Source organism: Streptopelia decaocto (genome assembly GCF_964273445.1).
Source record: "Streptopelia decaocto genome assembly, chromosome: 2".
Classification (NCBI taxonomy): domain Eukaryota; kingdom Metazoa; phylum Chordata; class Aves; order Columbiformes; family Columbidae; genus Streptopelia; species Streptopelia decaocto.
In genome coordinates this window covers 15,166,425-15,182,301 of record NC_138655.1, presented here as the reverse complement: position 1 = coordinate 15,182,301, position 15,877 = coordinate 15,166,425, and the positions used below count along the sequence as shown (strand labels likewise).

Here is a 15,877-nt window from a genome sequence, read left to right as displayed (position 1 = left end):
TCATTACGCTGGTATTAGCTAATGACAGCTCACCCCACCCTCTGCCTTCAGACCACTTTCCCACACTGCTGCTTTGACAATATCCCAACTGTCTCAGCACCTCTTCACTCTACCAATCTACTTCATCATCCCCAGACTTTAGAAGTCCATCAGGACACCAAACCCTACCTCCAAATCAGCTAATAGTAGCAGCCTGATGCCACTAAGTATCAGCAGCATCATTAGATTTTGAAACAGAACCTCTTCCAATATTCATCAATACAATCTCATTATTCATATATCACACATATACAATAATACAACTCTTCATCCAGTTTCAGAGCACTTAAATTCTCCTCTTCCTGCTGAAAACCCCACCTAACAGTTGATTAATGCTGTGTCTCTCTACATGCTTCCCAACAATTGTCATTTAACTTGGATTGAAAGCTTTCTCTGGTGGGAACTTGTTTTCTTTTGGGGAGGGAAAGTGGATGCTCTGTACAGCTCCGACTGCACAGCAGCATGCACACAGGGAGTGGTACTTGCAGACACAATAACACAGATTACATTTATGAAACAAACTATTATTTAAAACAAAGGTACTTAAGTGCTCTTGTACTCCTAGCTCAATGGCAGAGCGGAATCTATGGAAAATATCCAATTTTCCAGAATTTTAAAGAAAAGACAGCTGAGGTCTGCCAAGTTAAGTGAGTCGTAAACCCTGCAAGTAATAGTAAGTAGAGCACCCAAAACAGAGAAGTGGCCATGTCTGTCCTAAAAAACTAGGGAGGGAACAAAATTAATGCGATACACAGTGTATTTTTTCCACATGCTAGAACACAAACCCGAGTCCTTTCCACGTAGACAGAGCAAGAGAATTTGTTGCCCCGCAGGAGGCGTGTGAGCCGAGCTGTGTGCCCAGGCGGATCCCTTGCGGCACCGGGTGCGGTTCCAAGGCAGAGCTCGCCGGGCACCGGGAACGCTGCGCTCCCCTGGCCACCTCCCAGGCGGCCGACAGCCAAGAGACAGCTTGTCTGAGCACGCCCGATGGTACACAAGAGTCACCAAGAGCCATCGAAAGCTACTGGCATCTGGGGACAGACCTTGCATTTCACTAGAGGCTACCCTGTGAATCCCATCTCAAGAAACGCCTGAGGACGTTCTTCAAAACACAGCCTTGATATATCCAAAGTTTCGCATGGACAGATGGAAAGTCTTTGTCTCTCCATCTGTAGGCTCAAGGCTTAGCAGATCAAATCTATGATCAGTCGCTCCCTCTGTGCTCTCTGCTGCCTACCGTGTCAAACATTTCATAACTACTTGTTTCAGTGGGAATACTGCTGGCTGCTTAAAATTTTAAGCAGATCAATTAAGTCTACATTAAAGCGTATTTGGCAAATGCTTGAGCTACACGCAATAACAATTGCTCTATTCTAAAAAGGCGATCGAGTAAAAATAGCATATTCTTACTCATCTGCTCTGTTCCGTGTGCATCACAGTCACATGCTAGTGTTTGCTATTCGGAGACAAAAAGCAGGCACGGGAGACACCCATCCAACCTCTAACAATCCTTAGAAAACTTTCCTGTGTCAAATACTGGCAAACACGCCAGCTCCATTTTATGTATTCATACCACAGACTTAGCTGCACAACGCTATGAGGTAAAACCATACAATCCACGTGCTATTCCTACCATAAAATGCCACGTTGCTGAAAAAGACAATCAGAACTTAGTCCATACAGCTGGAACATTAACGAACTCAGGCTGGATGTAGCAAGGACCTTATAAAAAGGATCGAAATATCTTTTCAGTTATCTCAAGTCTTCATGGAGGTCATGAAGGTTTAACGGGTATTTCCAGGAAAGGAGATCCTACAAGATCTTTGCACAGCAGCTCTCACTAGACCTGTTCCTGCCATCTCTGCCCAGCTCCTTGTCAAAAGCAAATCAAATCTCCAAAAGAAAATCAAATTCTGCAGTCAGCACATTCAGTCAGACTTATACACTTCCAGATGCTGTATTTCAATACCAGGCAGTCAAACAGCATCCCTAGGACTTTTTGCTTGACATTGCTCACAACCCGCTTTAACTGGGTTGATCAGAGAGATATTAACGCTAAAATCACTGAGATCTTGTTCCAGATTGACGTGGCTGCCCACACTGACCAAACTGGGCAAGAAGGATCTGCACTGCAAAGCCCTTTCCATGTTTCCAGAAGCTTGTACTTCATTAGTAAGCGTGAATATTCTTCAAAAACATGGGATTATTTCAAAGACTATAGTACCACTTCTACAATGCTAAAAAAATAAGACTGAAAACAGCTAATAAAGATGACCTTAATTTGTACCATTGAATTTTGGATTATTTTGACTACTTTATCTGGCAGAAGTTTTTTCCACAGTAGTCAGTTTCTACAACTCCTATGGATGGTCCACCTGCCTCATCAATCAGTTTCTGGTTTTGAGAAACTGTCTGGCAATTGCCTCCAGAAATTACTTCTCCAGGGAGTTCTATCTCCAGCTAACGCAAATCAGCACAGTTCCTCCAGCCTATCACTTTGGAGCAGCTGAAACTGCAAGCAAAGTTTCACACAAATGCAACCTGCTGCTTATGTTGTCACCTCGTAAATATTGCTGGCAACCTGCTGGGGAAGTAGCTTCAAGATTTTGCCCACTCTGTTTCTCGAATCTGCCTATCCAAGGACCACCAAATTAGCAGCATTCACAGAGTAAAGAAGCCTGCCAAATCAGTCAGGACGTTTTCTACTTCTGTACAGACAACTTTTATCTACCAGAAACCTCCTTTAAGGCTGAAGCCCCAAATTACTTTAGTGAAGCAGTATTTGCATCTAGCTATCTGATTCTGTTGGTCAGAATCAAAAATCAGCACTACACAATTACAAATAGGCTGTGCCTAAAGCCAGGCCAGTGCTGAGCTGTAGGGCTCTTTGTAAAGTGTTGCTACTGATAAGCTGTACCCGTAGGTTTGAGTTCAAAGCTGAGACAGACAGACAGGACACACCGCCGTACTGCCAGGTCCCTCCTGAGAGCTGCTTGTCTTGGTCTCTCTTCATCACAACCATTAGTCATCTACTAGATTAACCAATTTAATAAACAATAAACTTTTTACAACACACAGATTTTACAATCAAGAGTTTGAGTAGTAGGTCACGCCTTCCACCTGGGTGGTATCTCGAAGGGCAAGAGAAGAGACAGCTCTGCAGCAAGGACATGGCCATTGACCCAGGTGAGGATGGGCAGGGAGGGCACAGCAGGGGGGAGCCTGGGGTGGGAAGGGGGCAGAGGCAGGCGGGGATAAAGTATTCAGAGGAGGGATGTTCATTTTAGCTTTTAACTATAAATTACAGGGCTTTTGCATTTTTTACCCCTTTAGAATTATCATCAGCAAGACAAAATTTAAGTAACTGCACTCCTGATGCAGCTATCTCTGAATCTCTCTACAAGGGCAACTGGGTGGTCATCCCAGTGTACCACACCAGTTACTACCAGAAGCCACACGCTCTCTCCAGAAACAATGAAAAAGCTCCCAAAACTGAAGCCAAGCACAGAAAGAGAAAAATCATGAGACAACCTACTATATTCCACATATATCTCTAACACACACCTCAGCTGTAGGAGGTGGCTGATGGTAGTGAGTCCTGTATAGCACCAGAAAGGTATCAAGAAACCAGAATGAGTAACTTAAGAGTTTCATCCAGAATCAAACTAAACTATTGAGCTGGTTGAACGCCATGCAAATCTTGACTGTACAGAGAAAAGAACGACTCCCTAGTTGTCTACAGAACAGAAACACTAAGCCCAGAGTAAGAAGTGCTCTTCTTGTACACAATAAGTTTGCCTTTTAAGACCCTCATCCCACCAGGATACTTAGGCACATAAGTTTGCTCAGCTAAGAAATTTACTTACAGATTTTTACAACTTTCCTACTGGAAACTACTTATTTTATATATGGCAATATCCATGTGGCCATCCCTTATCTCATAGACTTTAGCAAGGGCAATAAACATAAAATACAGTTTGTTACACCTGCTCTTCAGGAGACAGATTGCACATTATCACTATGCTAGGTAGACTTTGGAGCCTCAGAAACGCAAGTTCTGCCTTTGTAACAGCACCAGGATTTCATGATAAAATCAGACACAATGACAGGACAGCCAAATTATTTCTGAAGTATTTTCTTGTTCCATTTTAATAAATGTACAGTTGGTATAAGCATCTCTTGAACTCACACTGATAAGAGAGCGGCTCACTGAAAAATGGACTAATTTAGTGAATAAGTAAGGCAAGTCTACCACAAATCCTGCACAGGTATAGAGGAAGAGGAGAATACTGGCAAAGATGGGGACTAGTGAGCCATGCAATTAGCTCAGAGGAAAATGGATCTTTGTAAACAAAGTAATAAAGGTCAGTAACATGCAACATATGTATACAGGAACATAATTTGAGCAATGGCTTACAGTACAAAAGAGTTAGTAATTTATTTTGCAAACTAATTTCATCCTCTGTTAATAAGAAGACTTGTGCAAGCATCTACAAAGCTTCTCCTGAAATGTGCTACAGGAGATAAGAAGTATGGAGAGACAGAGAAAAAAAATATCAAAACAAAAAACCCACAATCAATGGGTAGATATAGAGGAAGAAACCTAAAATTATGCTTTCTCTGAAGGAAAAGTATCCACCATACATTGCAATTGTCCATCACCAACTGACTTAGGCAAACTGCAGGCTAGATACCACTGTTGCTCTCTGAGGATTTCACAGTGAATATGGAAAGCAAGTAGAAAAGACAAAGAACACACTTGGGTAAGAAACAAGCCCTCATTACCTCCACTATTCCTTGAAGAAACTTGTCTTGCAACCACTGCTTAGGAGATTAGCTAGTCACGCTCCACTGCAAACTACATTTCTAAGAATGCCTCACCTCAAGTCCTAACAGCACTACTATTCAATTCTATAATCAGCCAGCAGTACATCAGAAACCTTTTCTGAACAAGAGAGCCCATCCAGCATACAGAGCACGGCTTGGACACACACAGGTGAAGTCAGAGGTGCACTGTCCCAGACACATCACAGATCTCTGCCGTTGCCCCGCTCCCGAAAGCTGGTGTCTGCTGAGCTTGTGGCATAGAAATGGCTACAATTTAGCTGTGGGTCCAGGTTTTATTTCTTTTCCCATGAATGATGCACAAAGACCTAAAAACACAAAGGAAAATTTATTTATTCATTCTCACTAGCATAACTTGCTTGCAATCTGGCAGTTGACTTTTTTTTTTTCCAGTTCCGGCTTTCTCTCAACTGCCTAAAAGTTAACTCCTTTATCATTGTTCAACACTGCCCCTTCCCTCGCACATTTAACTGAAGATCCTGGAAATGCCTTCTTTCCTTCCCCCAGTAAAATTCTTCTTTTCCTACTCCTCCTACTTCTTACTCATACCACAGTGGCCTACTCACTCTAGTACCCCAGCTGATTTGTGTAGCGACAAACCATTAGCTGATAGTATGCAATTATTTTGCTAGAGGAAAATCCAGGAGAAAGCTTCTATTTACACACATTACAATTCTTCTTTCTTATGTTTCTGAAACAGCATTATTAAAAGTCTCTTTCTTGCTTTTACTAGGTCATTTGCAGAGAAGCAAATCAACTCAACTAAAATCTCCCCTAGGGAGAAAACAAACAAAACAAAACAAAAACACAAAAACAGGGCAGAGGAGAGCAAATGAGTGGGGGAATGGAGAGAAGTAATGATGTGGATGTTCACATGAAGACTGAGACCTATCAGGATTCCACGTTACATAGAACCAGATAGGACTGCACTAGAGGCTACAATCCACCTCAAACCCCTTCCTTGCGCTCTTCTGTTTAGTCACATACTCCCTGCAAGCATCTGGGATCCTGTAACAGAACACAGAGTTCACCCAGCCCAAGTTCAGCCCCCCACCCACCTGCCTGCTTCACCCAGAAGCAGTGTGTATTAGGCTGAATTCTTGCTGTTCCAAGTAATGAACCTGCTCTTTAATGTCAAGTTCAGCTCATTCTGCATGGAGAACACGTAGCTACTCACAACTCCCTCATCATTCTCTTTGTAGTCCTGCTGCCACAGGCCAGTCCTGGAGAGAGAAAGAGAACCCTATGTAATGGTGACAGACCTGAGGCAGAAGGCAGTAAGGGTGAGATCTGCAGATCTGATCTGGCTCAGGCTCTCCTGAAGGTCTCTCTCAGACTGTATTTCATGTATTTATGCAGGGAAGTTCAGCAGCTTCCAACCCTGCCTGCTGTGCAGAACTGGTATTTTCCAGGATGGCATTTCTAGAGCTGCAGGCTAATGTGTGGCCACTCCTTTCTCCCCAGACCCACTGACCTGACAGTTCCTCTTACAGAACAGCATCTGTTTGCATGTACTGGGATAAAGAGAGCCACATATCTTATACATCACTATCCTGTCTGTTAATGTTTTTACAGCTCAGTGCCCAATTCCCTGTCTCCTCTCTGTGTTTCTAGGTTGCCCCAGCCAAATTCTCCTCTCAGTTACTTGATGCAAATCGACCTGTTATGGTGAATGCAACTGTGCTGGATGCACACAAGATGAGCTGGACTTTGTCATAAAAGTGATCAGGTTGAATCAGACTAGAAGTCCAGCCCTTTATGCCACTGCTTAAGGAAACAGTGTGACAGCAGGGTGTACATGAACTGATCCTGTCCCAGCAGGCTAGGAATGACCCACCATTGAAAGCTGCACCTGGGGAACTGTGTGTTATACAAAACACTATTTCCTTTTTTATTTTAAGCACAAAACCCTACAGCTTCATTGTTCTCTGGATGAGAGGATTGAGTGCACCCTCAGTAAGTTTGCAGATGACACCAAGTAGGGTGTGAGTGTTGATCTGCTGGAGGGCAAGAAGGCCATACAAAGGGATCTGGACCAGCTGGATTGTTCAACAAGGCCAAGTTCTGGGTCCTGCACTTGGGTCACAACAACTCCAGGCAGCACTACAGGCTCAAAAGAGCAGCTGAAAAGCTGCCTGGTGGAAAAGGATCTGGGGGTGTTGATTGACAGCCATCTGAACATGAGCCAGCAGTGTGACAACAGCATCCTGGCTTGTATCAGGAATAGTGTGGCCAGCAGGACTAGAGAAGTGATTGTGCCACTGTACTCAGCACTGGCAAGGCCCCACCTTCAATCCTGTGTTGAGTTTTGGGCCCCTTATCATAAGAAGGACATCATTGAAATACTAGAGAGAGTGCAGAGGAGGGTAACAAAGCTGGAGAGGGGTCTGGAGCACAAGTCTCATGAGAAGCCGCTGAGGGAACTGGGGCTGTTCAGCCTGGAGAAAAGGAGGCTGAGGGGAGACCTTATCGCTGTCTACAACTACCTGAAAGGAGGTTGTAGCATGGAGGGGGTTGGTCTCTCCTCCCAAGTAGCAAAAGATAGGACAAGAGGAAATGACCTCAAGTTGTGCCCGAGAAGGTTTAGATTGGATATGAGGAAACATTTCTTCACAGAAAGGGTTGTCAGGCTTTGGAACAGGCTGCCAGGGAAGTGGTGGAGTCACCATCCCTGGAGGTATATAAAGCCATACAGATGAGGCTCTTACGGACAAGGTTTAGTGCTAGATTTAAGCTATGGTTGGACTTCATGATAGTAAGGGTCTCTTACAACCAAAATTATTCTGTGATTCTATGATTGTGCCTTGTGAGCTAGTTCCTTTCTCCACCTGCTCCAAACCAATGTCAAGGATTCTCTCCATGGTCATCTCTTTTCCAAGCTAAAGAATCCAAATCTTTGCAACTTGCTCTCAGAGAACATATCACATCTCTGACCAGCCAACTGCCCTTTCCTGTACTCTTTCCAGTCCTGTGTTTTTTGGGGGTGTGGCAAGCAAAACTGCAGGGAGGATTCAAAATACAAGAGCAACATGCAATGACATAGAAACAATGGTATTTCTTGCCTTGTTCTGAGCTCTTCCTAATTGTCCTGAAATCCTATTTACTCCTTTGACCATCACCAACCAGATGGTTTCAGAAGACTTCAAAATTACTCCATTTTCTGGCCATTTTCTCCATCTTTGCCTGTGGCACCTTCCAGAACTACCCCCTCTACATTCTCTGCATGCTTTGAGCAAATGATTGAGGGTTGAGTTGTTCAGCTGTTATTCTGCAAGGGTAAATACCTGTATCCGTTCAAAGGCAATAGCTTTCATGGGAAATAACCCACAATAGGATTTCCCTGTCCCAACCTCCAGGTATCTCCTGTGCACAGAAAGGTAAGTCCTTGCCTCAGAGATCACGTACAGGGTGTTTCAAAAAGGTGGATCAAACATGTTATAATTACACAGAAATTTACAAATGGTTTAATGAGTTATCAAGTTTTAGTAACCTTTTTATAAAAGGTTCTATGTTCCCTTCACCTGCTGTACAGACTGTAAGAGTTTCATTCATGGGTGGTTCGTGGTTGCAGAAATATGGTGATTTTGAACTGGGCCCATCTTTTTGAAACACTCTGTAGTTTGGACAAAAAAGAGAGACACTAGAGAGATGGGACAGGGCACAAGACGATAAAACTCTCTCAGCCAGGACAGCAAAGAAACTTGGCACCAGAGCCAGACACAGTATCCCTAACAAACACAGAAACTCAGTGTTCAGTGCAATGAGCAGCAGCCCTCCAACAGCTCTACTGCTTCTGCAAACTAGCTGTGGCACTTTCAGAGTCCCATGGACAAAACAAAAACTTACTGTGCTCTCCAGACACCCAGGTCTGCACTCACTAGCAAGCCTCCACAGATGATGTTTTGGACAAAGACCTCTCCATGGTTAGCAGCTGAACAACCTGCATCAGTTTCCATCTCTGACACCAGCTGGCTACAGTGCCTTGCTCTGAGGTTCTCACTGCTGCTCTCCTGCCATAACCCTCGTGGCAGCAATGCTGCAAACAGCTTGCCCTGGCCTCATACACCAAGCTGTAAACAAGGGCAACAAAGCTACACAACCTGCTTGGATGTTACCCCCCATGCTAGAAAACCTCTCATGAATTCTGTTTTACAATTTTCATTTAAGCAGTAAACATGGGATCTCTCAACGTCACTAGCAACTTTGTTGGTATTTTCCAGTAGTATGTTAGGAAATGCATCTAATGCCTAACTCCTGTCATTTGCTCACTTGCTCTGTCCTGGTGGAGAAAGCACATGAACTTTCAAAGCACCATTCCTTCCCTTGGCCCATATATCACCACCTGACAAGATTTACCCTTATGATGGGATCTGATTGAATTGAAACAGCCAATTTATACTAATCAATGTCCTCCTGAAGCTACTGAGTCTTCCAAGTATTTCAAAGGGTAAGGCTAAACACTCATTAATTTTATCTAAATTGGTTGACCTGAAAGCACTTCAGAGTTTCCAGGTATACTCTTATCCCACAACCAAATTTCATCAGTGACATGCCAAAGCCTATCCTGTATCTTGATTCCTGCCTAATAAGTGTTCATTTCAAAAAGCAGGGAAGGAAAAATGACCACATAACCTCCTATTTTCCACCCCCTACTCAGTGTGAATACACACAAAGAGACTTCAGTGCAGTGACATTCTTTGTTACCAGACCTTCATTTTGGGGTTTCCAGTTCCCACAGTGGAATGCACCTTCTGAACTTCAGTTCAGTCACCCTGTACTGAGGAACACAATGTACCTGTTCAAAATGAGCAGTTGCAGTCCAAAACAGACTCCTGACCTTAAGTAGCTACATTATTCCTTTGGAGAGGGATCACTATCTACCTTGTTGAAGACAGATGCGATGAACTGTGACAGAACTGACTTTTTCAAATGTAGCAACTTAGACAGAAAAGCTCTAAGCAGTGATTCAAAGGAGAGGAGCACACGCTGCCACCAAGCTGTACACACACTGCATGGTGGGAGAACAGTGGTGGTGTGTTAAGGGGAGAAACCCCATCTTCTGAAGTTGTGCTGTTGCTGAGCAAGAAGGAATGGTATAGATGTCACAGTCCAATAAGAAGGCTGCCACATGAGTGTGGATGGGAGAAGACCTATATTCCAGTCTGGAATCCAATAATTGCCTATTCATTTTTGCAATAAATAGTTACTAAATAACATATAGGACTGGTACCAAGACCAAAAACTGGAGTTCAGGTCTTACCCTCTCTGTCCTGTGTGCACCTCCCCCACTGTCTTATCCAGCCTGGAGAAAAGGAGGCTGAGGGGAGACCTTATCACTCTCTACAACTACCTGAAAGGAGGTAGTAGCAAGGTGGGTGTCAGTGTCTTTACCCAAGTAACAAGTGATAGGATCAGATAAAATGGCCTCAAGTTGCACCAGAGGAGGTTTAGATTGGATATTAGGAAAAATTTCTTCACTGAAAAGGTTGTCGAGAATTGGAACTGGCTGCCCAGAGAAGCGTGGAGTCACCATCCCTGGAGGTGTTTACAATACATGTAGATGTGATACTCATGGACATGGTTTAGTGGTGGATTTGGCAGTGCTGGGTTAATGGCTGGACCTGATGATCTTAAGGGTCTTTTCCAACCAAAACGATTCTATGATTCTACCCATGTCCTCTGCTAACACTCAACGTGACAGTTTCAACTGGAGAGGTAGATGTTTATCTCAGTCCAGCTTCCAACTGGCAGCTCCTTCCAGGATGTTTCTGCGTCCCTCAAGCCAAGGAGTGGTTGGAAATAATTCAAGAAAAACAAAAGCATTGATAGAAGCACGTGCTATTTTTGATTAACAGGGTTTGTTACTTCTTTGCTCCACAAGCAATTAAGTGTGCTGAAAATCCATCTACTAGATCACATTCCCTGGAAACTTAGATGTGGAGACATCTAGTCTCAGCCTGGCGTGGGTGTAGGAATAAGACAAAGCTGAATAACTGAATATCTGTCAAAAGGGTTGTACTTTTGGGCATACCCTGGAACAGCACGATGGGTACCTACACTGAAACCTACTTCAAAATTGTCCTTCAGGTGATCCTGAACTTGCTTTACCATTCCCAGCAGAGCTGGCTTAGCACATCTACGAGCTTACCATATCCCAAGTCTTTGAGGAAACACGTGGCAGCATTCTGTATCCGTTGGAGCTGGCTTGGCACTGAAGGCTTTCCACCCAGATACATCACATTGCTGGAATTCAGAGGATTGCTTTGACAGAAGTTGGTTACAACCACTGGTTGACAACCAAGGGTAGGACAAGGGGTAATGGGTACAAACTGGAACACAAAAGGTTCCACTTAAATTTGAGAAGAAACTTCTCTCAGTGAGGGTAAGAGAGCACTGGAATAGGCTGCCCAGGGGGGTTGTGGAGTCTCCTACTCTGGAGACATTCAAAACCCGCCTGGACACATTCCTGTGTAGCCTCATCTAAGTGTTCCTGCTCTGGCAGGGGGATTGGACTGGATGATCTTTTAAGGTCCCTTCCAATCCCTAACATTCTGTGATTCTCTGATACAAGCTGCAAGTAACTTCAGTCTTGCAGTAGTGAACCTTGATGCCACACCCCAGAATGCCCTGACCTCCTTTGAGAGGTGAGGCCAGAGTCATTGTCATTTTACATCACCAACACTCCACTTCTTACTAAAAAATACTCTCCAGTAGGCAGAACCAGAGACTCAGTAGCATGAGCCCACAACAGAAGAGCCATAGGACAGCAGAATTTAACATTAACGCTCAGGAGGACACTAGCAACAAAAATATGTATGCACTTTCCAAAGCCTATACACCGAAGGAAAGGTGCTAGACCAAACTTCATTAAACACTTGTTATGAAAAAACTCCATGATATAATTAGTGCTTTTTTGCTCAGGAATCTCAAAGACACCACAGGTCAGGGCTGCGAGAGATTGACAGAGCTGTGTGGGATTACCTGCATGCATACATTATCTGGTGCATGCTGTCAGTCTCGCGCTTCCCTGCGCAATGAACACTGAGGGGAGAGGGAAGAAATCAGCATTTCTCTCATCCCCGTTACCTCTGCTGCACAAGAGCAAAAAGAAAAAAAAAAAATTGAGAACACTGTTGCAGAGATCAAAAGCCTTTTTCTACTGGCTATGACCTAGTTCTTTCATTCTTACTAGAGGGAAAAAAAGCACTTAAAGGAACATTGTCAAAACTGTTAGGTCTAAAAATAGACTTACCTTGGCAGTGCTCCCATCTGGATGGGCTCGGATTAAGGAGTGAAGCTCACTTTCCCCATACACACCAATCCTTTCAGCAATCAGGAAGCACCAGTACCACGCAGCCCAGAAGACCTCACGGTCCATATAATCTCTTTTGGGACATTCAGGTATGTATTACATGTAACTGGCAAGGAACTGTAGTACCCTCCAAATCCCTATTTTGTATTTGCATATCCACCACTGTCAGCTATCCCAGTAAAAAATTCGGGATATTTTCCTTAAGTAAACTGCTGGACATTTGTTGCTATAACTAAACTCCGGCTCTCCATGCTAAGATAGCATTAAAAATAACCAAATTTTGGGAAGACTTCAACAGTTTGTTAGATAAAATTAAATCAGGATTTCTCAAAGATTCTCCACAAACTAGAAGCTACAAAACATTTTCACTTTAGCCATACAGGGCAATTCCAAAAGGAGCAACAAAGAGTCTCTGGGTTTGTGGCTGAGGCTGACAAACGGGCAGTTTCCACAGAACAATAGCCGTGGTGGAGCTGGTGGGGCAGGGGATGTTGGCTCTGGCCAGGAACTCCCATGCTCCAGGATCCCCTTGTGCCCCAGGGACCTCTCCACTCCCTGCCAGTTGCATCCCAGAGCCAGCCACTGGCATGTTCGAACAAGAAGCCAGTTGGCCCAGCCATCCAGAAGCCTTGCTATGACCTATAAAAAGGTCTGAAGACCCAGGAAGCCCATTCTAGCCAAGCTACCGCAGAGACTGGAAGGCCAGACAAGCTCAGCTTACACAAGGTTTTCAGGACTTTTCTTATTTCTAGGCTTCTGGAGCTGATATACAGCAGGTTACACTCTCCAGATCCCAAGCAGCAAACCAGGAAAATGTTTTACCAATGAAAACAAACAAAACAAATAACTGAAGAAAAAAAAAAAGAAAGCAGTCCGTGTTTCCTGAGTCCAAGACATTTTGAGTTCAGCAAATTGGCATTTTTCTACAAAACTATCAATTTAGGAGATTCCACAGCAACTTTACTTTTGGCTAGAGTATGATCTGCACATTGTGGTGATCAGAGCCATGAGGGACAAGTAACCTCTCAGCTTCCCAAACAGAAGCTGTAATGCCACGTTACCTGCCAAAAGACACAGTTCATGAAAAGAACACTGCTCAGACCCAGGGCAGAAGATGCACTGAGATAAAAGCATGCTTTTAAGCACAGTGGCACAAAGAAACAGAGTTCCAACAGAAAATGATGGATAAGAAGAGGCCATGAATGTGCATGTGCGACAGTCACACAAAGTAGTCGCACAGCTACTTGTGCTGAAGAAGTAAGTAGTCATCTTGTGCTAGCGCAAGGGCAACAGAATTATGCAAAGGCAAGAAAGTTGAAGGAGGAAAAACCCCAAATGGGAGGAAAGCAGACAAGAAAGCCTGTTCTGACAGACCAGAGCAGGGATGCATGCTGGGGGAAGGAAATGGGAAGAAGGAGATAAATAAGGAAAAAAAAAAAAAACATCTCAGGAAAAGGGAAAGGCACTGCTTTAGCACAGCTTTCCTTCATTAATATTTACAAAGCTTTTAGAGATTTTTCAGATGGAAGGCACTGCAGATATGACAGGAATTATTACAGACCTAAAAAAATCCAGCAAACAGACTGAGAAGGACTTCAAGTGAATAGAAGAGGATGACATTAGAGAGCACCCTGAAATAGGGGTTGCTGCTGGCATATGAACCATCTGGTGCATGGCAGTCTGTTTCATTTACTTACTTACCCACTACTGGGCACGCATGCCCTGTTCACGTTACTAAGTTTTTGCCACCAAAGCAGCAATGCTTGTATTCAGGACCGCTACCTTCCTTCTTCCATAGCCTTACAGTCAAGCAACCTGCGCATACAAAATCTGTTTGACTCATGGAGAGCCTTACAGCTGAGGGTGGACAACTTTGGATGTGCACAGACACCTTTTGAGACATAGTGGCTTTGTTTACCTTAATCCAAGTTTGCCTAAGAAGCTGTTTTTCAGGGATGTTAAGCTGCTTGCCACCTTCAGTAAGCCCAAGTTTTTGCTGGACATTTGTGCTGCTCAGCCAAAGGCAACTTCAGCATGATTTTCAGCGATACAGCACATGGTCTCAGATGGAACCATAGATCTCAGCGTAACTGAGAAACAAAGCTCAAGCCGGTCTCAAAATGAGCACCACCCAAAACCCAACATAACCTAAATTAAGCATAGGAGAGGGGTCAGATGGCTGGTTTTCACACTGTGGACTTGTGAAGCTTTCCTGAGGACACAGAAGAAAGCAAGATGGGACCCAGACCCCAGGATTCTCGACACCTTGCTCTAAAGCCCTAGAAAACTGAATGAAGCTTGGAAGGAGACAGCAGGGAAGTGGACTTGCCTTTTCCCACACACCTGGTCACACCCCTCCTCCAGCTTCCCAAAAGCCCCACAGAAAGGGCACACGCACCCAACATCAGACCACCACAGGAGTATGGGAAGACCTCTGCAAAGCATCCACCTTTCCAGCTGTTGGTAGCACCACCTGAACCACCGGGTACTTCCCCAGGAGCCGGGCACCTCACAAACACCCCACAGCTCCCGGCTCCCCTGGAGTTGGACACCCCGGCCCTTGGGCTTCTGCATCTCCTGCGGGGGCACAAGGGGCTGAGCACAGCCCACCACCTACAGCTCTGCGCCCACACGGGGGAACGGGGGGCGGCTGCTTGAGCTTCGTGGGTATCCCGGCCTGAGGGCACTCAGGGGTTTGCGCCCCGGCCCCTGCGGAGAACGGCGGCGGGGCGGGGAAGCCGCCCGGGGCTGAGCGGGGCCGCTTCGGAGGGAGGCGGCGCAGGTCTGCAGCCCCTGCCGGCAGAAGCGGCACCTCCGGGCCCGCCGGGAAGTTGCCGGACTGAAGCCTGGGGCTGCCGCAGGCTGCGCGGGCAGCTCCCGCCGCCACCCCCGCCCCCCCGGGCGGGCGCAGCCCGACCCCACGGCACCTGGCCCGGGGCAGGCGCGGCGCCGGGGGCGGCCGGGCCGAGCGGGGCGGGAGGCGGCCGGGCGCCCCGCGGGCGAGGCCGGTGCAGTGGGCGGCAGAGCGGCCCCGCCGCCGCCTCAGGCCCCGCCGGCGGGCACAGCTACCCCCGCTCCCCCCGCCGAGCCGGGCCGGCCCCGCCGCGGCGCAGGTGAGTGCCCGGGGGAGGAGACAGGGGAGGGACCCCGGGGGCGGCGGGCAGGGGACGCGGAGCCCTTACCTTCCACCGCCATCCTCCCGGCCTCGCATAGTGCGCCGGCCGCCGACCCGGCCCCGGCGGCGCTGCCCCGGCCGCCCCCCCGCCCGCGCGCGGGCTCCGCTCATCTGCAGCCGCCGCGATCAACCTGCAGCGCTCCCGCTGACAGCGGGCGGGGCCGCGCCCCGCGGCTCCCTGGGAAATGTAGTCCCGGCCGGGCGCCGCGGGCCCGGGGCTGCCGGGACGCGCACCGGCTTCCCCACCGCCCCCCGCGGCCTTTGCGGGGGATCTGGGGGCATCGGGCGCTTCCACATGCGCCTGCCGAGCAGGGAGAGCGGCGCGGGCAGCGGCGGCCGGGCTGTGAGGGGCCGGCGGGAGGGTGCCCAGCGCCAGGTGTGCGGCGGGGCTGAGCAGCTGCCCTGCCGGGGGGAAGCGCCATTTCGCAGGTGCACGGGGCGTTTGTGTCGGGGTGTTTCAGTCACTGCGAATTCCAGCCTGGCAGCTCCTGGGCACCGAGGTGTCA

At 46.7% G+C, this 15,877-nt stretch overlaps 1 protein-coding gene across 3 annotated transcripts in view; it reads right to left on the bottom strand.

Moving 5' to 3' along the window:
- SAMD12 (sterile alpha motif domain containing 12) overlaps positions 1-15,527 on the bottom strand; it is a 167,107-nt gene extending 151,580 nt beyond the window's left edge. For all 3 annotated transcript variants that reach the window (XM_082043937.1, XM_082043939.1, XM_082043938.1), the window contains exon 1: positions 15,379-15,527. In XM_082043937.1, the coding sequence (XP_081900063.1) occupies positions 15,379-15,391 (13 nt within the window). In that variant the 5' untranslated portion in view covers positions 15,392-15,527. The remainder of the gene's footprint in view (positions 1-15,378) is intronic.
- Between the last annotated feature and the right edge of the window lie 350 nt (positions 15,528-15,877).